Raw genomic sequence first — 27,354 nt, 5'->3', positions numbered from 1 at the left:
CTTGCATTTTCTGTTGAATGAGTGCAATAAAATACAAATAAATAAATAAAAAAATAGATGATAGTATGTTAATTTATCTGTTTAATATGTTATCTTATATTTATTTGTCTTATGTATATTATTTAGAGCGTTAAAATGTAAATAAATGCATAATAAAAGACAAACGACAAAAAAATTGACCTTGTTGTGACTCCACTTTCACTTCCGTTCCGTGTCGGGGCGCTGTTGAGCTTCACTTCCTTTATCTAACGGCGCTGCTGTCATTCTGACAGCTCACACCTCCAGCTGAACTAATACTCCGTATATTTACGCCACAAAATCAAAAGCAGATGTCTCGGGGCGTGAGAAAGAGGTTTGCTGAAGGTTATATCATCAGTTAGCGCTCTAGATGGTATTATCTGTAGTCGCGCTAGCTTGTTGAAGTAGCTTTGTTTACATTGCTAGTCCAGATCCAGCAGGGAGTTGACTACAGTATAGAAAAGCTTCGGGGCTGTTCAAATCATCGCAGATTTGTCTTGAAAGTGTTGTGTTTTTGCCTGTGCTTCTCTAAACCCTCAGTATGGGGATGTGTTTGCCCTGTTTGAGTGGAGCTGAGGATGATGTTGTGGTCACGCCAGACCCTGTGAGTACTTTAGTACATTTATTTCATGCATTTATTTACGTTTAATTGTTCCACTGTGTTCATTTCATGAGTGCTAAAACTTAATAACAGCTTTAAAAGAACGACAACTGCGTGTTTTGAAGTAATTTAGTGACTTAACGATTTAAAACATTGACGTTTTGTGATCGCGAGGATGAAATATTATTTATTTACTGCTTATATAATATTAATATTTAATTTGTCTAATAACAGATCATTTATAATAAAAAAAATAATCGAAACGGAGTTTAAATATATAAATGCGTTTACCTATTTAAACTCCATGTTGCTGTCCATTTATTTTATTTATTATAAATTATTTATTAGTAAACTATTATTAAATTATTAGTAAATAATTAGTAATTATTAATTATTATTAGTAATAAATAATTAGAAATTATTAGTATTTCTGCTGCTCAATATTTTATTTATTATAAATTATTTGTTAGTGAACTATTATTAAATTATTAGTAAATAATTAGTCATTACTAATTATTATTATTAGTAATAAATAATTAGAAATTATTAGTATTGCTGCTGGCCATTTATTTTATTTATTATAAATATTTTTAAAGTAAACTATTATTAAATTATTAGTAAATTATTATTAATTATTAGTGAATAATTAGTAATTATTATTATTAGTAATTATTTGTATTTCTGATGCCCATTTATTTTATTTATTATAAAAAATTAATTAGTAAAGAATTATAAAATTATTAGTAAATTATTATTAATTTATTAGTAATTATTAATTATTATTAGTGGTAATAAATAATTAGTAATTATTAGACATGCTGCAGCCCATTTATTTAATTTATTATGAATTATTTGTTAGTAAACTATTATTAGTAAATTATTATTAAATATTAGTAAATTATTATTATTATTAGTAGTAGTAGTAGTAGTAGTAACTATTAGTATAGTTGCTGCCCATTTATTTTAATTATTATAAATTATTTATTAGTAAAGAATTAGTAAATTATTTGTATTTATTATTAGTAGTAGTAATTAATAATTAGCAATTATTAGACCATTTATTTTATTATAATTTATTTGTTAGTAAACCATTTATAAAATTATTAGGAAATTATTTGTAATTGTTATTATTATTATTAGTTGTAAATAGTTAGTTATTATTAGTATTGCTGCTGCCCATTTGTTTTATTTATCATGAAGTATTTGTTAGTTAACTATTATTAGTTAATTATTATTCATTATTAGTGAATAATTAGTAATTATTATTATTAGTAGTAGTGATAAATCATGAGCCATTATTAGTATTGTTGCTGCCCATTTATTTTATTTATTATAAATTATTTATTAGTAAATACTTATTTAATTATCGATAATTATTAGTAAATAATTATTAATTATTAGTAAGAAATAATTAGCAATTATTAGTAATTCTGCTGCCCATTTATTTTATTTATTATAAATTATTTATTAGTAAAGAATTATTAAATTAATAATAATTATTGGAAAATAATTATTCATTATTATTATTATTAGTAATAAATAATTAGTAATTATTGGTATTGCTGCTGCCTATTTATTTTATTTATTATAAATTATTTGTTAGTAAAAGTTTCTTTATTTATTTATTTATTTTAACCATAAACTAAAGTTTTCGGGTTTGCTTATTTTTAAATATTAGTTTTTTTAAAAATGTCAAATTATTATCATGTCCAATATCATATATTATCACACTCATATCTATTTTATTTAATTCTATTTGCTCCTACGTGGATTTTATTTACTTTCTTTTGTATTTTTTTTGCATCAACACAGACTTTTTCCTGATTTGTTAATTAAATAAAGAAAGAAAAGAAAATTAGGAATGAGAACATAATGCTTTATCACTACTGGTCCTTAAAATGAAAGTATAATAACAATGACCTACTACAAATTAAAGTAGTTGATGTTTTTTTTTTATAAGTGAAATTTTTATTAATTGATTAAAATGAGTAAAACATGATAAATGATGCATATTTAGAATAAATATAATTTTTGCAGATTGACAATTGATCATTTAATTATTTTCCCCTCACAGGAGACGAGGAGAAAACAGCTAGCAGAGGCTGCAGAGAAGAGACAGAAAGAGGTAAATCTACTCTAAAAAAAGCTTTAACATTGATATTACATACACGAATGTGCATCTGACAGATAAAACAGTTACAAGTACGTAAGTCAAATGTTAACAAACAAATACTGACTGATAAACACAGCCGAGCATTCAGAAGATCTTAGTAAAAGATGTTTGTTAGATTGATGCATTATTCAGATTGACCCCAAAAAAATAAAATGACCACAGTCTGGGTCAAAACACAATACTGTTGGAGATTTGGCCTGGCATTACAAAATTGCTTACTTCCCTACTTTATGTGAAAACAGTATGTGAGGTGAGTAGTTTGTCCGATTTCATAGTATTTGAAAAACAGTATGCCAAAAAAAAGTTATGTATGCTGTATATATGGGTGGATGACCTACTATCTCAAAGTGCGCATCCAATAGACACTTCACTATCCCATCAGGCCACGGGAGATCATTTATGAATGAAGCAATGCAACTGACATGGGTAGGTCATGTGACGACAACATGTCAGATGTAGTACATCCGAAATTTATTTACAACTCGCGTTCATACTATAGAACGTACTTACATACATAATTATCTCATCCAACATATCCACAACAACAGATATAAAATCTGATTGATCAATTATCATCAATTCCATTATCATCTTCATTAACATTATTTACCCATCAGGACCAGACTCCGCATATGTTCATTACAATAATCCACCTGGATCACTTTTTAGTAACTGTTTAGTAGGGATGCACCGGATTTTCGCCTGCCATTGTCAGTCGAAAAATGGAAATTTCTTTTAGTTTTTAGCCAAATGACAAAATATAAGCTGTGCTGCACCACAGTGTCCGGCTGAGTTCAGTATCCTGGTTTCACTCTCCCTCCAGAGAAGTTTCTATGCAGTGTGAATCGGCTTTCACACTGGACACAGAGAGCGTTGTGCTATGAAACCCATTCGTTTCAATGGCTTGCACAAGCGCCGTGGACAAAGTTCAAACAGTTCAATATTACACTCAGTGGCTATTCTGCTGTATATTTATCTATGCGTAAACCACACATGCTCATCGAAAAAAGCAAAGTCCACTCAAATAACGTCCTAACAGGACATTGCAAGTGCTGCTTGCAATAGAGCTACTGCGCTGTCATTGCAACACTGGTAAAATGATGCCTCTCGACTTGTTCTCTGATCTTGTTTTTTTTTTTTTTTATCAGTATAATTAAAATTTTTGAGGTAACTTTTAAAAGTTTTAACATTTAATATAAATATATATATATAAATGAATAATTAAAATCAGTTTCAGCATTCGACCAAGTGGATCCTGAATATTTGGTTTTGGCTCAGAATTTTCACTTCGGTGCATCCCTACTTTTTAGTTCCATTCATGCTCTCATTATACCCCATGCTCTTCATCTTTCTGCTTTTATTCACTCATTCCTAAACCTTTCAATAAGTAATGAAGGGGCTCTATTCAGAATCTCTTGTTTTTAACGCCACCGGTGGTCGTTCTCTGAAGTGCAGCCAGACACAAGGTTTATGCAAAACCTGAAATTCTGTCATCAAACTATTTTAACTTTTATGTGCAACAGAAGATAAAAACTCAAACAGGTTTGGAACAAGAATGAGTAAACACAGGGTTATGTATATATATAGTATATATAGATGAGATCTGGCTCTGAGACCATAGTTTGAATCAATCCCTTTTCCTTGTATTGACGTTACAGTACAGAGACTCTTCTGAATTTTGTTCAGCATTATAAAAATTAGTTTCATGTGCCATAAAATAAAGAGAGACTCTGAGGAGTGTTATTGGATCTCATTTTAAAAGTTTCATTATAAGATCTTCACATATTGGCGCTTAAAGTGATTAATACTAGTGCTGTCCAATGATTAAATATGATTAATGATGCAATCGCATCAAAATAAAGCTAATAATTACTTTCTTTTAAAATATATATATATATATATACAAATGAAGGTGAATTGAATTGAATTGTATAAATATTATGTGTCAAATTTAATATATATATATATATTAATTTATTTTCTTTTGGGCTTAGTCTCTTTATTAAACTGGTGTCGCTACGGCGAAATGAACCGGCAAGTTATCCAGCACATATTTTACGCAGCGGATGCCGTTCCAGCTGCAACCCATCACTGGGAAACACCCATACACATTCACACACATGAGGAGAACATGCAAACTCCACACAGAAATGCCAACTGACTCAGCCGAGGCTCGAACCAGCGACCTGCTGTGAGGCGAGAGCACTACCCATTGCGCCACCAGTGTTACCCTATATATATATATATATATATATATATATATATATATATATATATATATATATATATATATATATATATATATATATATATATATATATATATAAAATTTGACACATAATATTTATACACCGTGAATACACACACACATTATGTAAATACTACATTTTATTCGGTATGCAATTAGTCACGATTAATCTTTGGACAGCACTAATTAATAAATAAAGATGCAATCTCTTCATGATAAGAAAATAACAATAGACGTCCAGTGTTAGATGGTGCAGTGCTTTTAGTTCCCCGCGTGTGATGTGTGGGCCGTTTTACTGTCTCTCAGAGGTTTAAGACAAAGCATAGAGCATCTAAAGCGTCACGGTGAGTAAAATCATCCTCATCCTGCTGTTTCACACTAAACACACCAGCACAGACTTCTGCTGATATTCACGTCATTATCTCTGAAATCACCACATACTCACGGCTGCTGTCACTGTAATGCTTACTTCTGTTTCATTTCACTTTTAATTCACGTCTTGTACAACAGATCGCCTCAAAGTATCTTCTCAGTTATACAAAAATACAGGGGTGGGCCAGATATTTCTAATATATATATATATATATATAAAGCTTCTTTATTTTGGTATCTTGTCAAGATCTAAAAGCAGTAGAAAAAAGCCATAGGCAGTTTGTATAGCTCTTATTTAAAACCACAATCTTACTTTCTCTCAGATTTGACTCATCAGAACATCTTACATCATGTACCTCACTCAGGACATGGGAAGCGTTTCCTCTCGTTAACTGCGGGGAAAGAGTTAAACGAAATACTTCGGTTTAATGCACATCATAATACCAGCCATACATGTAAAGCAGGAATAATGTCCTTCAATCCGGTCACCTCCAGCAGCCGTCATCCGTGAACCGATCTCTTATCTGTCTGTTCCATTTATTCGTTTGCTCCAACTTTCTTTTGCAGTCTGAAGCGCCTTTAAACTCAAAAAAGATGTCATTTTTCATATTTTTCATTGCCCATAGACGTCATATTTCACAAATACATCACGTGCGCTGAGTATGCAACATCTATAAGTCATGTTAAACAATTTATTGCAAAATGAAATCAATAGAATTTGATTATATGAGTTGGAATTTGATGTTTTAAGAGAATGTTTTCATTTTTTGTGATTATTTTGCATTTAAATTAAGAATTTTGCAGGATCTCAAAAATTACCGACAATTTATTTTGGATTCAGCGATCGCTGATTTGCGAAAAACTAGGGGGTCTGATGTATATATATATATATATATATATATATATATATATATATATATATATATATATATATATATATATATATATATATATATATACACTACACTATATATATACTATATATACACTACACTATATATATACTATATATACACTACACTATATATATACTATATATACACTACACTATATATATACTATATACACACTACACTATATATATACTATATATACACTACACTATATATATACTATATATACACTACACTATATATATATACTATATACACACTACACTATATATATACTATATATACACTACACTATATATATATACTATATACACACTACACTATATATATACTATATATACACTACACTATATATATACTATATATACACTACACTATATATATATACTATATACACACTACACTATATATATACTATATATACACTACACTATATATATACTATATATACACTACACTATATATATACTATATACACACTACACTATATATATACTATATACACTACACTATATATATACTCTGTAAAACTTTATACCGCCACCTTGTGGTAATGCTTTCCCCCTCTAATGACATGACAAAGGGAGGATGTCAATCAAAGTGTTTCTGCAGACTCTATATCAACTCTGATTTTAAAAAATAGAAGTGATACATGTTTACCATTGAAAGCTGGTTATATTCACACACTGCTGACACACGACTGTGTTTAATTCACTTATTAAACTGATTTTTGCATAAAAACTCCTCTTTTAGACACAATATTGTCCCATTTTGTTCTGTTTCGCCAGTGAAAATGTTTATGAGCAGAACATTAGTGTAGTTATAGTTCATATTTTCCATATATATGTGATTTATATTTAGGGCTTGCTCACGCTCTACTCATAATTCCAGCTTGTTTAAGATGCACAAATCTTCAGCATGCAAACACGCATTAATATCACATGATACTGTTATGTCGAGAGTGTGTGTATTAGTTGTGTTTTGTCTAATCGTTATTAGACGACATACCGAGGCATCAAAGACCCGGAAGCCTTGGAAAGGAAAAAGAAGAAACAGGAAGAGAGCGAGAAACAGACCATGAGCTCTGCGCCGTCAGGAGGAGGAGGGCTGAAGGTCAGTCTGCAACTCTTTTATTTATTATTTCATTATACTGTCCATGTAGTAGAGAAAGATTTGTGTTTGTTAATCTAAAGATGGTCAGTTGATCAGAGGTTCCACTTCAGAGGTCATGACCTTTAATTTGAATTTAAAATATTAAAAGAAAAAAAAAAGTTAAGGTAGGCTGAGTTTCACTGCGTTTTTGGATCAAATTAATGCAGATTTGGGAAGCAGAAGAGATTTCTTTAAAACTGAGACATCTCATTTTTGTCTACATCAAAATAAATGAACAAAAATGACATATTTGTCACTTTTATATTCATAGAAAACATATTAAATGCCATTAATATTATAAATTGGTTTCCTTAAGGTTTCAAGTCAAATTTATGGGAATAAAACGCAAGATAATGAGTGTAATTTTAGTTTAAAAGATATATTTGTTAACATTTCATTTTTAATATATTCTGATCTGCCTTTATTAAAATATATAAAATATTCAAAATAGATATTTTTGTCTTTGACCCATATAATTTTATATATATATTAGAAGTTTGGGGTCGATTTCTCATGGCTGTTTACTGAGTGTAACCACAGATACAGGGACACTGGAGCGTTTTAAAGCCGCGATTTATCACTGGATCACTCTTATGTCAGCTTATAGACAAACCTGCTGATTGAAGTGACTTTGAAACGCTCCAGTGTCCCTTTGTCTATGTTTACACTCAATAAACAGCGATGAGTTCAGTGAACCGATGACCTTCACTGCCAATCAAAGTCATTTCTGTTGAGCATGTGAACACAATGGCCAATCAGCTGTTTCAGAACGCGCTCAAATGTTAGCGCTAACTTCAGTATCAATTGGTACCGAATCGTGACAACCCTAATATTTATTTATTTACTATATATATATATATATATATATATATATATATATATATATATATATATATATATATATAAAGTTGAGGCCAGAATTATTAGCCCCCTTTGAATTTTTTTTCTTATTCATATATCTCCCAAATGGTTTTTAACAGCCTTCATGACAGCTTCATTCTCTGACTTCAACTGTGTTATTTATATATATATATATATATATATATATATATATATATATATATATATATATATATATATATATATATAATATTATAATTATTATTAAATTTATTTTATTTGTTTATTTGCTCATGAAAATATATTAAATATGCTTTATTTTTGTCATTATGACCCATATATATATAAACTTTAAATTGAAACAAGCCATTAGCTAGAAAATAAAATCTAGTAATAAAAGGAAAAACATATATATGAAATATTTTCTGTATTATTTAGTTTGAATTATTTAGTTCAGTATTTTTACATTTATTTTCTCACACTCATGAATAAAGTGAATATTATGCTGAATATTCTCTCTCTCTCTCTCTTCAGTGGCAGGTTGGCTAACACAGACTACAGGGAAGACCGCCGCCGTTTCTTCACTGGGGGTCAACCTTCATCTGCCGATTTTCAAACACTTTTCTCTTTCTTTCTTATTTTGAAGTGTACACTAGCCAGGGGAGTTTGCGTAGGGACTAGACATTTTGCCAATCAAAGCTCCTAACACTGCAGGCCTTCTGATTGGCCAGAGTGCACCAGGCCACGCCCAATTTAAACGCCAAGAAGGATTAGTTAGAGTGAATTTTCCAGGACGACGATGTATTCTCTTACAATCGTTCGGTTAAGGCCTCATTTTCACACGCGCAGCTTTTGTACCGATGTGCTTTGACATCAAGAACACTTGAAGGTCATTTATTACGCATTTATACCACAGTTGAACATGTTTTATATTGGAGTTTGGAGCCGTTTATATTTATGCATCGCTTGTGTTTTGGGTTTCGTGGTTTGGACTGTGATATTTAAGAGTGAGGTACTAGATGATGTGGGTTTGCACTTTCACTGCCTGCTGGTTGTACGATTTGCTGTTCTCATGATGCGATTTGAATGTGCATCACTTTATCTGACCTTAAAGCCTTTCCCTAAGGGCTGTGGTTGTAATACGTTAAGAAAATGACACATATTTCTGTGTATGGATTATGCAGCTGTGAACCCGAACCAAACTCACATTGAGATATATTTGCAAAGAAATGTATTTTATCTATAGGAGCTCTTGAGTAAAGTCTGCGTAATGCCTTTGAGGCATTTCTTTTTAGGACAAGTTATGCTCGTGACCGCTGCCTTTTCAATGCCTGACAGGGAAACGGAGTCGCATGGATCAATAATCAGCACAAATCTTCATTCAGATTGAGTTATTAGCATATGTTGTATTACAATAATACAGGTAATCAATCAGAGAAAGTATCGCAGTTGCCTGTGTTAACCAGTAGAGGGCAGTGGTGCACTGTCTGATCAGGAACTGATGTAGAAGCACAGACGCACAGTTTCTGCTTTAATAAAGAGTGTGTGTTGGATTGCACCGCTGATTTTTTTTTTGTTACTATTTGTTGCTAAATTAAAAGAAAATCCATTTAGTTTTAACTTGAACACAGAACTGCTGTACTTTATATGAGGAGCTGGGTTAGATGGTTCATGTGTGTGTATTTAGGGTTGAGGATGAACTCTGCAGGACATTTCAGGAGCTGTTATGGAGGTTCAAACATGCCAAAACAATCTGAATTTGAATCGTGTTAACTCGTGTAATTTATTTTCTTTCAGCTTAGTTTGTTAATCAGGGGTCGCCACACGGAATGAACCACCTGATGCCCTTCCAGCTGCAACCCAATACTGGAAAACACCCATGCACACTCAAATTCACACACACACTCGTATACTACGACCAATCTCCAGAGGAATGTCTGACACCGGCGCATACATATTGTAATAGATGTGCCAGGCATGAAGGCTTGACAGGCGTTACGACAGTAACTAAGGAGGGCGGGGCTTAGCGAAGGGTCAATTCATAACTTTTTGATTCAGTGGCTAAAGCCGTGGTCACACTGCAGTTTTTTCCCCCCATAGACTTCCATTCATATGCAAGCGAATGCAACAAACTGGAAACACAAGCTCATGCGAGTTTCGCAGTTCACTGCGTTTAAAAGTTCAAGCTCGGTCGAAGATCAAAACATGCCCACTCTGTACAGAAATTTAAAATATGGACCAATCACTTGCTTCTTTAATGTCTATTACTGTTGTTTAATCCCGCCCCTTTTCGCAGCACTATACAGCAGAATTTCACATGCTCAAACTCTAGACACGGCAAAATTTGTCTGATCTCATTCGTACCATTTAGTTCGATTAGCTCATCCCCCAATTATAATTGGGTTAAGGGGAGGGGTTTAGTGCCACGCCTCCTTTTTTAAAAAAGGGAATATTTTCGTACGAATTAGCCACTAAACTGACAAAACGTAAAATAGTAACGTTTCCTCGTGAGATCAGGCTGAAAATGCGTCCATAAAAGTCTGCCTTGAAGAAATTGAGTTCTCTTATATTTCAGACGTGCAACATTCAAGTTTAGAAATTCAAACTCACAACAATTTCTGATGGCATATAATGTTTAGCTTTATTAAATTACAATTGACAATAATTCGAATTAAAAAAATTCTACTTCAGATTGTTTTGGCATACATTAATCTCCATAACTGGATGCCAATGACTTGGGTTTGTTATAAGGGCTTTTGCACCTAATGGGAACTAATCAACATTCTTGGATCCCAAAGAACTAAATCCCTCCGAGACCATTTTCCTGGTCAGTAGAAACTGAGGTGAATTAAGATAGATTGGAGATGAGGACTAAGAGACGAAACAGTACAAGTGCTAAACCTATTATAAAGGCTGAGAACAAGCAGCCACAGACAAATGCTGTGAACATTAGTCTTCCAAAAGAGCAAGGCCATCACAGTAAAATATAATAAATGTCAGAAAATACAAATCATGACAAAAAACATAAGCTCCAGAATAAAAACAGACCAGTAATATTGTTAGTATTACACTAATAGGAATAGCCACCAGGGTACAAGTGAAATACTCGAATTCTTCCAGCGATTTCATTCCGTAAAGTTAAGACTGAATGTAAAAGGCTAAACAAAAGACATTGAGACAAATGCAAATACAAACATCCTTACTTCTGGATTCCAGTTCCAGTTTCATTGTTACCCTGCTGAAAAATCCAGCTTAAACCAGCCTAGGCTGGTTGGCTGGTTTTAGCTGGTCGACCAGCCTGGTTTTAGAGGGGTTTTGGCCATTTCCAGGCTGGTTTCCAGCCATTTCCAGCCTGGTGTTAGCTGGTCAGGCTGAAAAATGACCAGCTAAAACCATCCAGCTTGACCAGCCTGGTTTAAGCTGGACATTGCTGGTTTTGGCTGGGCTCCCAGCCTGACTAGGCTGGTCAAGCTGGTTTTAGCTGGTCATCTCCCAGCCTGACCAAAATAGTAATGGCTGGAAAACAGCCTGGAAATGGCCAAAACCCCTCTAAATCCAGACTGGTCAACCAGCTAAAACCAGCCAACCAGCCTAGGCTGGTTTAAGCTGTTTTTTTCAGCAGGGTATACATTATTGTCAAACTAGCCCATCTACACACATTGTAGTGTTATGATTTTCTCTCAGGATATCTATGGCTTGTAAAACACTTTGCAGATGTGTATATGACATGCATTTGGCCAAATCAACAAACAAAGGTCATTTATTTGCACAAAATTATACAATGTCACTTGACACATAAAAAAAAGCCCACCCCACCCCTAAACGTTCCTGTGGGTGTGAACAGACCTTGTGAAAATGTCAAAAATGAGATTGTTCCTACTTCCTATTGTGTTGGGCAAGACTCTGAAATAGGAAACAAAACAATATGAACTAGATTTTACCTTTTTTTTAAATAGCAAATTGCTGTGAGATGGGATTGCGTAGTTCCCATTGTGTATAGATAGACTCTGAAATAGGAGCTTTTAAATAGGAGGATTTTAGTTATAGGAACACATTTTGGGGAATATAATTGGCTCATATGTCAGAGTAGAGTCTAACCCAACATAATATGATTTAGCCACTACGTTAAAATCAAACTACAAATGGCTGTTAAGTGACATTGGATAGTTCCTATTGAGTCGGGTTACACTCTTAAATAGGAGCTATTTTAGTTATAGGAATAGATTTTGGGGTAAATAATTAGCTTAAATGTCAGAGTAGAGTCTAACCCAACAACATGTGAATTAGACGTAACATAAAAAATGAATTGGTTGTTGAGTGGCATTGGATAGTTCCTATTGTGTTGGATTAAACTCTTAAATAGGAGCTATTTGTGTTATAAGAATGTTTTTGGAGGAACTATGTCAGAGTAGTCAACCCAACACAATTTGAATTAGCCACTAAATAATCTTGTTTTATTATTATTATGAATTGCTGTGGGATGGTGTTGGGTAGTTCTTATTGTATTGGGTTAGACTCTGACATTGGAGCTATTTTAGTTATAGGAACAGATATTGGGGTAAATTATTAGCGCACATGTCAGAGTAGAATCTAACCCAACACAATATGAATTAGCTACTAAATAAAAAAACAAAACAAATTACTGTTAAGTGACATTGGATAGTTCCTATTGTGTTGGGTTAGACTCTGAAATCGGAGCTATTTTAGTTATAGGAACAGATATTGGGTTAAATTATTAGCGCACATGTCAGAGTAGAATCTAACCCAACACAATATGAATTAGCCACTAAATTAGAAACAAAACAAATTACTGTTAAGTGACATTAGATAGTTCCTATTGTGTTGGGTTAGACTCAGAAAGTGGAGCTATTTTAGTTATAGGAACAGATATTGGGTTAAATTATTAGCTCATGTGTCAGAGTAGAATCTAACCCAACACGATATGAATTAGCCAGTAAATAAAAAACAAAACAAATTACTGTTAAGTAACATTGGATAGTTCCTATTGTGTTGGGTTAGACTCAGAAAGTGGAGCTATTTTAGTTATAGGAACGGATATTGGGTTAAATTATTAGCTCACGTGTCAGAGTAGAATCTAACCCAACACGATATGAATTAGCCAGTAAATAAAAAACAAACAAATTACTGTTAAGTAACATTGGATAGTTCCTATTGTGTTGGGTTAGACTTGGGTTAGAATGGGAGCTATTTTAGTTATAGGAACGTCTTTTGAATGGGTTCTATCTCAAGTCAACCCAACACAATTTGAATTAGCCACTAAATAATATATAAAAATTAAGAACTGCTGTGAGATGTTGGGTAATTCTTATTGTGTTGGGTTACATTCTGAAATAAGAGCTATTCATAAGAATTATTTAGCTCCTTTGTCAGAGTAGAATGTAACCCATATGAATTAGCCTCCTAATAAAATTAAAAACAATGAATTGCTGTTTAGTTACATTGGGTAGTTCCTATTGTGTTGGGTTACACTCTGAAATAGGAGCTATTTTAGATATAAGAACATTTTAGATATAAGAAATTGCTGTGAGGTGACATTGTGTAGTTCCTATTATGTTGGGTTAGACCAGGGGTTTCAAACCATATCCCTGCACCATTTAGATCCAAACCTGCTTCAACACACTTACCTGCAGGTTTCTAACAAGCCCGAAGGACTATATTAGATTGGTCAGGTGTGTTTAATCAGTGTTGGAACTAAACTGCGCAGAGCATGAGTATGACACCCCTGGGACAGACCTTACCCGGACACTAGGAGCTAAATCAGCTCCCCAAAAAATGTTCCTACAAATAAAACCATTCCAAGTTGAGAACAAAATAAACAGTGGCTACTTCACCAATAGTTCTAGGAACCATGAACATTGGCAGAGCACATTTTCTCTGGTCTGGTTGGATCAGAGTGTTTCTCCTGTTATTTTCTAGAAGAGCTACTGCTCATTTTTACTCATTAAACAAACTACATTGACAAGTTGTGCAAAGTCTGAGTATGAACAGTGACATATTGTAATGTGGTGATGGTCCAGGTTGTTTAGCCTTTTTGGTTCTTGTTAACAAGTCATAATATTAGTTGTACACTCATGCTATAAATCTCACACCAAAGGTGAACTCACGTTTGAAGTTCCTCTTCTTCAATGACTTCAAGTGTGCATTTAGAAGTGTTGTCCTGCCTCACGCTGTTGTGACCCAATGTCTGTTTGGATGAACAACACCTGGATCTCCTAATCATGTCCATTTTGGGTATTTTCAGCCACATGATTGGCTGAAAAGTTTCCATTTTCCAAAAGAGCAAGGCCATCACAGTAAAATATAATAAATGTCAGAAAAAACATAAGCTCCAGAATAAAAACAGACCAGTAATATTGTTAGTATAACACTAATAGGAATAGCCACCAGGGTACAAGTGAAATACTCGAATTCTTCCAGCGATTTCATTCCGTAAAGTTAAGACTGAATGTATAAGGCTAAACAAAAGACATTGAGACAAATGCAAATACAAACATCCTTACTTCTGGATTCCAGTTCCAGTTTCATTGTTACCCTGCTGAAAAATCCAGCTTAAACCAGCCTAGGCTGGTTGGCTGGTTTTAGCTGGTCGACCAGCCTGGTTTTAGAGGGGTTTTGGCCATTTCCAGCCTGGTCTTAGCTGGTCAGGCTAAAAAAATGACCAGCTAAAACCATCTAAGTCCAGCTTGACCAGCCTGGTTTAAGCTGGACATTGCTGGTTTTGCCTGGGCTCCCAGCCTGACCAGCTAGGCCCAGGCTGGAAATGGCTTGAAACCAGCCTGGAAATGGCCAAAACCCCTCTAAAACCAGGCTGGTCGACCAGCTAAAACCAGCCAACCATCCTAGGCTGGTTTAAGCTGTTTTTTTCAGCAGGGTATACATTATTGTCAAACTAGCCCATCTACACACATTGTAGTGTTATGATTTTCTCCTAAACGCTATTAGTTCTAGAAGCCACTGAGATTCTTTGCGGCACCTACAGTGGTGCTGACTTCAGTCACCGTCTCCTCAGTACATTTCCTCTTTACTTCTTGCTTTTGTAGTGGGCTGCCACTACCAGGTAGCTGTCGGGCGCCAGGTCTTTAATATTGGGAGATTTGCCGGAGATTGGCGAGATCTTGCCTTCCACTCGAGAGATCTGGAGCATGCGGCATGGGTCGTGCTTCAGCAGGTAGCTCTCGAACGTCTCCCAGCCTCCACCAACACGCACCATCACGTGTTTATTGTGCAGCATCTGAGGAGACAGAGATAGCCGTGATACACATCAGCTTACAGTATAAGGCAGAGGTTACCAAACTTGTTCCTGCAGAGTTTAGTTCCAACCCTAATCAAAGACACCTGAACAAGCTAACCAAGGTCTTACTAGGTATACTTGAAACTTCCAGGCCGATGTGGAAGCTAAACAATGCAGGTACAACATGAGAGTGAGTAATTAATAACGTCATTGAGGTTTTTGGGTGACTTACTACTTTAAGGGTAAAGTAGGCCAACTGATACTAGTTAGCTGTGTACCTTACTCCTCTAGACACAAGTGTTTAGGGCATCAGTAGTGTGTTTATAACCAAGCAGAAAGCATTTGTCTGCAAATCGTGTCTCAGACCTAATCCTGGCGTTCATGAAGTCATTTGGAGAAAAGAGTCTCAGCCATCAAACCCCCTTAACACCTCCTGCGCCATAATCACACTCTTTTATTGGCTATCTGTCACCTGCGGATCCCACTGCGGAAATCCCTTCAGGCAGAGATCTGTGTGAGATGCTGAGACTCGAGAGGCTTGTTCAGGTGCGCACATTCCACTCAGGTCTGTATTCTGGAGTCCACTGCCTTGACACAATCCCTCTTATTTTCTCAGACTATACAGGCAAGAACATAACCAATTGTTCAGACTTATACAGGACAGAAGCCTAATTTCTTCGAACACCGTGTGCTAACTACACACAACAAGATTCCAGCGACAAGCAAGTTGTCCACATTAAAATCAACACAACCGTTTCAAGAGTTCACACTTAGCTGGTGATTGATATAAAGCTTGTTAGGTATTGCTGTCCCGGGAGAGAGCCCTAAGCTTATGAGATCCTCGAGCTCGGGGCTCTCTCCTGTTTGAAGGCCGAGAGGGGAGTTTGAGCTCAGGTAGATCTGGAGAACTCCCCTGCTTGTTAATAGTGAATGCAAATCGCTCATCTGTGGTGCCAATTTGGTTTGGTCAATTTACTTATCTTACATGTTTTTGGCCTGTGGGAGGAAACTGGAGAGCCCGGGCAAAACCCAGGCAAACACAGGGACAACATCTAAACTCCGCACAGAAGTATATACGATTTTTACGATTGTAGCATGTCAGACCGCACGAACATGATCCTCATGTCACACACTGCACGATCGGAACCACAATAAAACACGCCAAACATGAACACACACAAGAATACCTGGATTTTGACGTTAAAAAGAAACGTTAAGCTGTTGTGCTGATTGCGTCATGGTTGGTTCTTGGTTTGATGTTTATTCATTCATTTCTTTTCCTTCGACACAGTCTCTTATTTATCAGGGGTCGCCACAGCAGTATGCCAACCTATTCAGCATATGTTTTACACAACAGATGCCCTTCGAGCTGCAACCCATCACTGGGAAACACCCATTTGAACACATACACTACTTTCAATTTAGTTTATTCGATTCACCTATAGTAAATGTGTTTGGACTGTGAGGGAAACCGGAGGAAACCCACGCCAACACGGGCAGAGCATGCAAACTCAACACAGAAATGCCAACAAGCCCTGCTAGGACTCGAACTAATGACCTTCTTGCGACCGTACCGCCCCGGTTTGATGTTTATTGTAGCTAAAATCTTTTGATTTTGTCAGAACTTCATCGGAAGGAAAATTTGATCGCAGCGACCATTCGGTTGTCGGTGAACATGTCAAATCAACGATCCAAGACCACAGATTTTAGCCTACGTGAAAATCATTTAGGATTTTTCGAATGTGTCTCATGATCAAATCAGGGCTGAAATTGCAGTGTGAGCAGGGCTTATATATTCATATACGCAATCTATTATTTATTAATTGCACAGTCTTCCATTTCGCAACCAATAACACTCAGTCTGAGCCTAATTTTCTCAAATGCGCGGTTCAAATCCCATCGCATTATAACAGAGAATCACAGTCCCAATAAAAGGCAGCATTGCAGTAATTCTGCTGTGAATCATCCTTTTATTACACCCTCATCTCTGCGGCCTTCAACACACACACACACACACACACACACACACACACACACACTCGCTGCCAAGAATCGCACAAAGGCTGAGAAATGACAACACGTCACTCTGGATAAAGAGCTGTAACCTTCCCTAGTGGGATAAAGAGCCGTCAGACACACACTCAAAAACAGATCTGCGAGGACTGAACAAAAAACACACACACACACCAACGCTACACAATCAACAACAACACACCGCGAGCTGCGGCTCATATTAACCCTGCAGGGAAACCATATTAAAGATTCATAAAGAGGGACGTTCACAGGTCAGGCCGTGCAGATGGGTGTTTGGTGGCCCTCGGGCACTACAGCCACAGATATAAATTAGCAATCACACTCTACAAGTCCACAGGACCTGAAAGGAACACACCCACACACATGCGCACGGAGAAGTACAGTGAATAAAGCAGTCGGGGTCAGTGGTGTTGAAGGTTATGGGTAAAATGGGGAACGTATGGATGGATTTCTCTCGGGAGCATCGGAAGTTCGACAGGCTAAAAGGAAACGGCGCATTTAAAATGAGGACTAAATGAAAACTGGCGCTTTCAGAAAACATCTGGGGGTCTTTTCAGTGAGAACAAGGCCTTTCTCAAAGGCAAACACAGAAGGGAGCTGTCCTTGAGGTGTTTTTTGTTTGGAGGCTTCGCTCGCTTCACTGGAAAACCAACAGGAACGCGGAGGATTTGCTTTTTGAGGAATTCTCTATGACTAGGCCTTGGTTGCCGAGCAACAAGGATTCAAGGCTGTCGGATTCGTTTCGTTCGGATTCGTTTCTGGGATTATTTATTTATTTATTTATTTATTTATTTATTTATTTAAAGACACTGAAGGTGAATAGAGTTATAAAAACGTCTACGAATAATTCGTGATGATTATGAATTCGTAGTAGGATGTAAATACCTGTTGCTAGGTAGTGCTGTCACCTCACAGCAAGAAGGTCGCTGGTTCGAGCCTCGGCTGGGTCAGTTGGCATTTCAGTGTGGAGTTTGCATGTTCTCCCCGTGTTGACGTGGGTTTAGTCCGGGTGCTCCGGTTTCCCCCACAAGTCCAAAGACATGCGCTACAGGTAAAATTGTCCGTAGTGTATGTTTGTGAATGAGTGTGTATGGGTGTTTCCCAGTGATGCGTTGTAGCTGGAAGAGCATCCGCTGTGTAAAACATGTGCTGGATGAGTTGGCGGTTCATTGCACTGTGGAGACCCCAGATTAATAAAGAGAGTAAGCCGAAATTAAAATGAATGAATGAATCTCTTCAAATAGTCAGGTGTATGAAATGTGTTTTGGCCTAAAATAAGATGGATCTCTGAGCTGATTTAGTAAACGTTTCTAAAAATGAACACATTTATCTCTGGTATATTTACAGCCTGTGTTTATTTTCATGATCTAACCCTGAACGGCATTAAACAGCAGAGGTGTGACTGACAGTTTGCATCAGTTTTTATATATATATTTATTTTGCTGCTGCTGAATATCAATGCCTCTTGAATTTTTCATGCTCTCGGCAGCCAGTAATTCACAAAACACATTGCAGTCTGCACTTCAGCTACCATTGAAGTCAGAATTATTAGCCCCCCTGTAGATTTTTGTCCTCAATTTCTGAGGGATTTCCTCAACACATTTCTAATCATAATAGTTTTAATAACTCTTTAAAACTCTCAGTAAATAATATTTGACTAGATATTTTACTAGTATTCAGCTCAAAGTGACATTTAAAGGCTTAACTAGGGTAATTAGAGTAAAGTTAGGGTAATTAGGCAAGTCATTGTATAACAGTGGTTTGTTCTGGAGACAATCCAAAACTAATATTGCTGAAGGGGGCTAATAATATTGACCTTAAAATGGCTTTAAGACATTTAAAAACTGCTTTTATTCTTGCCGAAATAAAACAAATAAGACTTTCTCCAGAGGAAAAAATATTATAGGAAATACTGTGATAAATTTCTTGAAAAAAATTAATGGGTGGGCTAATAATTCAGGGGGTTTATAATTCTGACTTTAACTGCATCATAAGAGATGCTGAAATGCAGAGTTTCCTCTATAGGGAGCAGCAGTGATGCTCTGAGGGACTGCATTAATATCGGCTGCAGCGCTTTAATGTGATGAATCGCAGCAGTCAGGGGTTTAAATGAGAGCTGAAGAAGAGAAATCACATTATTGCTGTAATTACAAGGTCTCCACAGCGAGAGGAGAGATGGTGTAATCCAAATCAAATCAGTGGGAGAGTGAGAGATTTCATCTGTCTGTTATGATTGTGCTGCAGTGGACATTTACACAGCAGTTTTTAAATTCTATTTAAAGCAATGATAATATCATTATTAAAGTTTTTAAATGATTAATGTTGTTTTTCATTTCTTTTTTATTCCTGTTATTATATTATTTTATTTGAAGAAACATATTACTAATAATTATTATTGTTATTATTTCTCCTGTTATTATTATTATTATTATTATTATTATTATTATTATTATTATTATTATTATTATTATTATTATTATACTGCTTTACATATTTAAAGCAATGTTATTATTATTATTGTTGTTATTATTGTTATTATTATATTATTACATTTTAATTATTATTTATGTTTTTTTAATCCTGTTACTATTTCACTTTATTTATTTAAAGAAAAAATGTGTTATTATTATTATTATTATTATTATTATTATTATTATTATACTGCTTTACTTATTTGAAGCAATATCAGAATAATAATAATAATAATAATAATAATAAAATTATTATTATTATTCCTGTTATTATTATTATTATTATTATTATTATTATTATTATTATTATTATTATTACTATTATTATTATTATTATTATTATTATAATTATGTTTTAATTATTATTTATGTTTTTAATCCTGTTATTATATTATTTAACTTTTTGTATTTTGTAGAAATATAATAATAATAATAATAATTATTATTATTATTATTATTATTAATGTTATTATATTTATTATTACTATTATTATTATTATTCTGCTTTACATATTTGAAGCAATATCAGAATAATTATAATTATTATTCCTGTTATTATTATTTTTTATTATTATATGATAACTTTATATATTTAAAGAAATATAATAATAATAATAATATTCCTGTTATTATTATTATTATTATTATTATTATTATTATTATTATTATTATTATTATTATTATTATTATTATATTTATTATTATTATTATTCTGCTTCACATATGTGAAGCAATATCAGAATATTAATAATTATTATTCCTGTTATTATTATTTATTATTATTATATGATAACTTTATATATTTAAAGAAATATAATAATAATAATAATAATAATAATAATATTATTCCTGTTATTATTATTATTATTAAAATTATTATTATTATTATTAATATACTGCTTTATTTTCTTAAAGCAACATAGTAATAATAATAAGAAGAAGATTAATTATTATAAGTCATATTATTATTAATTTCTTTTTTTTATCTCTGAAACTTCTGGTTCACGCCCAGTATCTTCTATAAAACTCTGGCAATGTGCGTTTCATTACAGATTTACCAGAGCCGTGTTGTATAATTCCTGTCTACTTGTGTTATTTATTGAGTGTGAGACTCATTACCAGCGTTTGTAATGAGCGGTGACTGATGAGGGTTTGGTGAAGCTCATGAATCCTCTCCTCACGAGGACAGTTATCAGTGTTTTACTGCACAGCGAACACTCATAAAACTCTGCAGCAACACTGAGAAGAAATTCAACGTCTGCTAGCGGAGCGTTGTGAAGTAAACAAGTGGAGTGACACTTAAAAAATAAAATGAAAAATCGATCAATTTAATAATTCAAACATTAAAAATGTTTATAAATGAAATCATCTTTTAATTGTGTAAATAAAAAATATAATTTAAAGTTATTTAATTCTTGTTTTAACACATCGATTAATCAAATGATAAAAAGTACATTAATAAATCATTTTAAATTGCTTTGAAAAGCTTTTATTCATTTTTTTATTTTATTAATTTATTATTTTTTATTAATTTATTAATGTTTATTAATTGTTTGATTAATCAGAGTATTAAAACATGAATTAAAGAGTTTTATATGAATTTATTTATTATATTTAAAATACAGTTTAAAATGTTTTAAAGTTTTATTAATTGATATTTAAAAACAAATGAACTATTTTTATTTAAATGTGATTTAAATGTATATATTTATTACATTATATACACTTCAAATATTTTTATTTATTTTAAAATATAAATAAAATATTTTATTCTTTATATTTATAATAATATTAAAATATTATTTTAATTTATTAATTATTTGTTTTGTTTTGCTGATTTATTAAATGACATTTAAGAACACAAATTAAATTAACATATATAAACACGTCTATTAACTTTGTTCATTTAAGGGTCATTTGATTTTAATTCACATTTTATTATTTGATTAATCTAATTTTAAAACATAAACTACATAAAGAGTTTAAACAGTGAAATTGTGTATTTATTTATATTATTAAACAGTGAAATTGTGTATTTATTTATATTATTAAACAGTGAAATTGTGTATTTATTTATATTATTAAACAGTGAAATTGTGTATTTATTTATATTATTAAACGGTGAAATTGTGTATTTATTTATATTATTAAACGGTGAAATTGTGTATTTATTTATATTATTAAAGAGTGAAATTGTGTATTTATTTATATTATTAAACAGTGAAATTGTGTATTTATTTATATTATTAAACAGTGAAATTGTGTATTTATTTATATTATTAAACAGTGAAATTGTGTATTTATTTATATTATTAAACAGTGAAATTGTGTATTTATTTATATTATTAACAGTGAAATTGTGTATTTATTTATACATTTAAATATGATTTTTATTGCTTTATTAAATGAGATTTAAAACACAAATTAAATAAACACATTTAAACGCGTCTTTTTATTTCTCCACTTAAATATGATCAATTTATACAAAAAATCCTGCAAGTTTCAAAACTCGAAACTTTGTTCCTCTAAAATCAGCTCATATTGAAGGCAAAACAGCAGGTTCTGGAATGTTTAACACTGTGATGTAATAGTGGGGATAAGCCCCTCCTCCTCATAAGATCAACGCCCACTTCTACTTCGTCTGTTTAGCCTTGTTAATATGCAAAACTGTGAGCCAGTCAGAGCAGTGGGCGTCTACTACTCAGTCTACAATAGGTCACGCCCACTCAAACTGGCTGAATTCTAACGAGGGTCAAAAACAGCAGAGAAAATAGCAGATTATTCAGTAAATCGTGATTTTTTTTTATGTGAAAAATCTTGCTAACATTAAATTGGACAAAAAGATTCTACTAAAAGATTAATAATCTCACATTTGGACTAGAGGGAAAAAATTAAAAAGTGTGACAAAAATGTACCTGAAAAAATAAAATAATAATATTAATAACAACAACAATAATAATAATAATATAAAATAATAATAAATAATAATAATAAAATAATAATAATAATAATATAAAATAATAATAATAATAATATAAAATAATAAAAAATAATAATAATAAAATAACAATAATAATAATAATAATAATAATAATATAAAATAATAATAATAATAATAAAATAACAATAATAATAATAATAATAATAATAATAATAATAAAATAACAATAATAATAAAAAAATAATAATAATAATAAAATAACAATAATAATAATAATATAAAACAATAATAATATTAATAATAATAATAATAATAATAATAGTAATAAAATAACAATAATAATAATAATAATAATAATAATATAAAACAATAATAATAATAATAATAATATAAAATAATAATAATAATAATATAAAATAATAATAATAATAAAATAATAATAATAATATAAAACAACAATAATAATAATAATAATATAAAATAATAATAATAATAATAATAATAATAATAAAATAATAATAATAATAAAATAACAATAGTAATAATAATAATAATAAAATAACAATAATAATAATAATAATAATAATAATAATAATAATAATAATAATAATAATAAAATAACAATAATAATAATAATAATATAAAATAATAATAATAATAATAATAATAATAATAATAAATAACAATAACAATAATAATATAAAATAATAATAATAATAATAATAATATAAAATAATAATAATAATAATAATAATAATAATAATAAATAACAATAACAATAATAATATAAAATAATAATAATAATAATAATAATATAAAATAATAATAATAATAATAATAATAATAATAATAATAATAATAAAATAAATAAATAATAATAATACTTTTACTTACTCTGATGAAAAGCATTTTCTCTCCAACACGATATCGTCCCTGCGACTGTCGCTCTATGCAGAACTTATTGGGACACTTACAGGGAGGATCTTCAGAAATGTGCTTCACCTGGAACACAGGTGACAGTAAAGCCACAGAAAACATTGCAGAAACGTCGACAAAACATAATAAATCTGAGAAGAAAGGAACGGTTCCTCACAGCCTCATCCAGGAGCTTGCCTGTGCTTTTCCTGCTGGAGTTGCTCTTGTTGAATGGAGAGATGGACGGAGAGATGGACGGAGAGATGGGTGGAGATTGTGAATTGGATGCAGGAGGTACAGGTGAGAGCGGAGGTTCGGGTAACTTCTCTTCTTCCTGTTCGATCTCTTTCTCCAGCTTTATTAGTCCCGGTGGCTCTACCTTATACCTGACATACAACTGGTCAATAAACTACTGCAATATGAGACGTATTGTAGAAAGGATATTGGGTGCACTGACGCTCAGAATCTGACGTTTGGGATCAGTTTGATGAAAGTTTTGAAAGTAATTTTTTATATAATTCTGCTCATTAATGCTGCATCAATTAAATGTAAAAAATTGTGAAATATTAAAGTACAAAATATTAAATTAAAAAATGAAATACATAGTATAATATATATATATAGTTGAAGTCAGAATTATTAGCCCCCCTGTTTATTTTTTTCCCTAATTCCGTTTAAGAGAAATTTCTTCAACACATTTCTAATCATAATAGTTTTAATAACTCATCTCTAATAACTGATTTATTTTCTCTTTGTCATGATGACAGTAAATAATATTAGACTAGATATTCTTCAAGACACTTCTATTTGTTTTATTTCGGCTAGAACAAAAGCAGTCATACATTTTTTAAACACCATTTTAAGGTCAATATTATTAGCCCCTTTAAGCTATATTTTTCCGATAGTCTCTACAGAACAAACCATCATTATACAATGACTTGCCTAATTACTCTAACCTACCTAATTAACCTAGTTAAGCCTTTAAATGTCACTTTAAGCTGTTTTGAAGTGTCTTGAAGAATATCTAGTCTAATATTATTTACTGTCATCATGACAAAGAGAAAATAAATCAGTTATTAGAGATGAGTTATTAACACTATTATGATGAGAAATGTGTTGAAGAAATCTGCTCTCTGATAAACAGAATTTGGGGAGAAAGTAAACAAGGGGGCTAATAATTCTGACTACAACTGTTTATGTTTTTTACATTATAAATGTCAATACTTTCACTCTTAAATATCATTGAATAATTAAAATACACATATTTTAATAGAATTAGACTGTGAAACCGAAGACTAAATGAAGATAAATAAATTTAAGATAAAGTGTTTAACTACATTTATTAAGGAGACATTTATTAATACATTTATTTTTTAGCAGTAAAACTTTACAATTATACAGTTTTTAATATATACATTTCGAGCAAAATACATTTAATTAAAATTCTTATAAAAAAAATCCAAAAAGCAATAAAATAATGCCTTTAGAAACGCTTTATTAAATAATGTTTAAAAACACACACTTAAATGTGATTTATTTATATACACTTTCATGTTTTGACTAATTTAAATGAATTAATTTATTAAATAATTATAATTATTAAATGACATTTAAAAAGTAAATTAATTAAATATAAATATGTCTATTAATTTGTCCATTTTAAAGGTGATTCGTTATTAATGTACTTTTTATTTTTTTATTTATCAACATTTTAAAACATAAATTGAATTAAATTAATTGTGTAAAATGCTGTATTTATTTTTCCATTTAAATGCATTGTTTCATTGCTTTATTAAAGGACATTTTTATTATGCCCATATGCTTATTATCTTTTATATAATGTATGTTTTATGGTATTATTACCTGGCTGCTATTCTTCCCAGCTCCAGCAGGCACAGACAAACCTCTCTTTGCTGTTTGTGTAAAACTAGAAATAAAAAACACACAAAAACATGAGGCACTGTATCTGACGAAAAACGAGTGAAAGCATCAGTATGGCTGACTGGTGAAACACAGCATGATGGTGATGACGATGAAGCAGTAATTCACTACGCTAGTGCACTCACTGATGATCACAACACATGATTCTCTATTGGAAGTGTGTGGCGCACAAACTACATTTCCCATGATTCAGTGCAGGGGAGCGATGGTGACAACACGCATGCATTAAAATCTCCACATCAAACCTCAACACATCCCACCTGAATATAATGCGTCCATCCAACCTGATCTCACGAGAAAACGTAAGTATTTTTCGTTTTGTCAGTTTAGTGGCTAATTGGTACGAATTCGTACGAGTTCAGTCGGACGAAATTGTACGATTTTAAAAAGGAGGCGTGGCACCTAACCCCACCCCTAAACCCAACTGTCATTGGGGGATGAGCAAATCGTACTAAATTGTACGAATTACATCGCACGAATTTGTACGAATTAGCCACTAAATAAAAAAAGTTACGAATTGCCGTGAGATTGTGCTGGTCCATCGGTCGTTTAGCTATTTCTGAGGGGGGAAAAGGAAGAAAAATGATGTTTTAAAAAATCATCAAGAGCAAAATATGGTGTAATAAGATGCAACTGTTATCTGGTGATTAGCTTTTATGTAGGTGTGTGTGCATGTGCTTGTTTATATAGAATAATACAGTTGTGTATATTTTCATATTCATATATTCCCCGTGTTGGCGTGGGTTTCCTCCGGGTGCTCCGGTTTCCCCAACAGTCCAAACACATGCGCTATAGTGGAATTGATCAACTAAATTGGCTGTAGTGTATGAGTGTGTGTGAATGAGTGTGTATGGGTGTTTCCCAGTACTGGGTTGCAGCTGGAAGGGCATCTGCTGCGTAAAACATATGAAGTTGGCGGTTCATTCAGCTGTGGCGACCCCTGATTAATAAAGGAAAATGAATTTTTATTTATATTATTAAACAGTGAAATTGTGTATTTATTTATATTATTAAACAGTGAAATTGTGTATTTATTTATATTATTAAACAGTGAAATTGTGTATTTATTTATATTATTAAACAGTGAAATTGTGTATTTATTTATATTATTAAACAGTGAAATTGTGTATTTATTTATATTATTAAACAGTGAAATTGTGTATTTATTTCTACATTTAAATATGATTTTTATTGCTTTATTAAATGAGATTTAAAACACAAATTAAATAAACACATTTACACGCGTCTTTTTATTTCTCCACTTAAATATGATCAATTTATACAAAAAATCCTGCAAGTTTCAAAACTCGAAACTTTGTTCCTCTAAAATCAGCTCATATTGAAGGCAAAACAGCAGGTTCTGGAATGTTTAACATTGTGATGTAATAGTGGCGATAAGCCCCTCCTCCTCATAAAATCGACACCCACTTCTACTTCACTGTCTGTTTAGCCTTGTTAATATGCAAAACTGTGAGCCAGTCAGAGCAGTGGGCGTCGACTACT

At 32.2% G+C, this 27,354-nt stretch overlaps 2 protein-coding genes across 2 annotated transcripts in view; one reads left to right on the top strand and one right to left on the bottom strand.

Annotated features, from left to right (window-relative positions):
• Positions 1 to 231: 231 nt before the first annotated feature.
• On the top strand, positions 232 to 9,855 carry svip (small VCP interacting protein). Its single transcript, XM_056452221.1, has 4 exons — positions 232 to 622; positions 2,694 to 2,744; positions 7,305 to 7,418; positions 8,832 to 9,855. The coding sequence occupies exons 1-4, from the start codon at positions 560 to 562 to the stop codon at positions 8,844 to 8,846; spliced, it is 243 nt and encodes an 80-aa protein (XP_056308196.1). The 5' UTR covers positions 232 to 559; the 3' UTR covers positions 8,847 to 9,855.
• A 2,184-nt stretch (positions 9,856 to 12,039) lies between these two features.
• LOC130219293 (growth arrest-specific protein 2) overlaps positions 12,040 to 27,354 on the bottom strand; it is a 41,059-nt gene continuing 25,744 nt past the window's right edge. The window contains exons 5-8 of the mRNA XM_056451638.1: positions 25,774 to 25,837; positions 24,089 to 24,296; positions 23,890 to 23,997; positions 12,040 to 15,549 (exon numbers count right to left, since the gene is read on the bottom strand). Coding sequence (XP_056307613.1) covers positions 15,340 to 15,549; positions 23,890 to 23,997; positions 24,089 to 24,296; positions 25,774 to 25,837 — 590 coding nt within the window. The 3' untranslated portion in view covers positions 12,040 to 15,339. The remainder of the gene's footprint in view (positions 15,550 to 23,889; positions 23,998 to 24,088; positions 24,297 to 25,773; positions 25,838 to 27,354) is intronic.

Source organism: Danio aesculapii, chromosome 25 (genome assembly GCF_903798145.1).
Source record: "Danio aesculapii chromosome 25, fDanAes4.1, whole genome shotgun sequence".
In the NCBI taxonomy this organism is placed as follows: Eukaryota; Metazoa; Chordata; class Actinopteri; order Cypriniformes; family Danionidae; genus Danio; species Danio aesculapii.
Note: the sequence above shows the minus strand (reverse complement) of the source record. Positions and strands in the feature narration are given on the sequence as shown.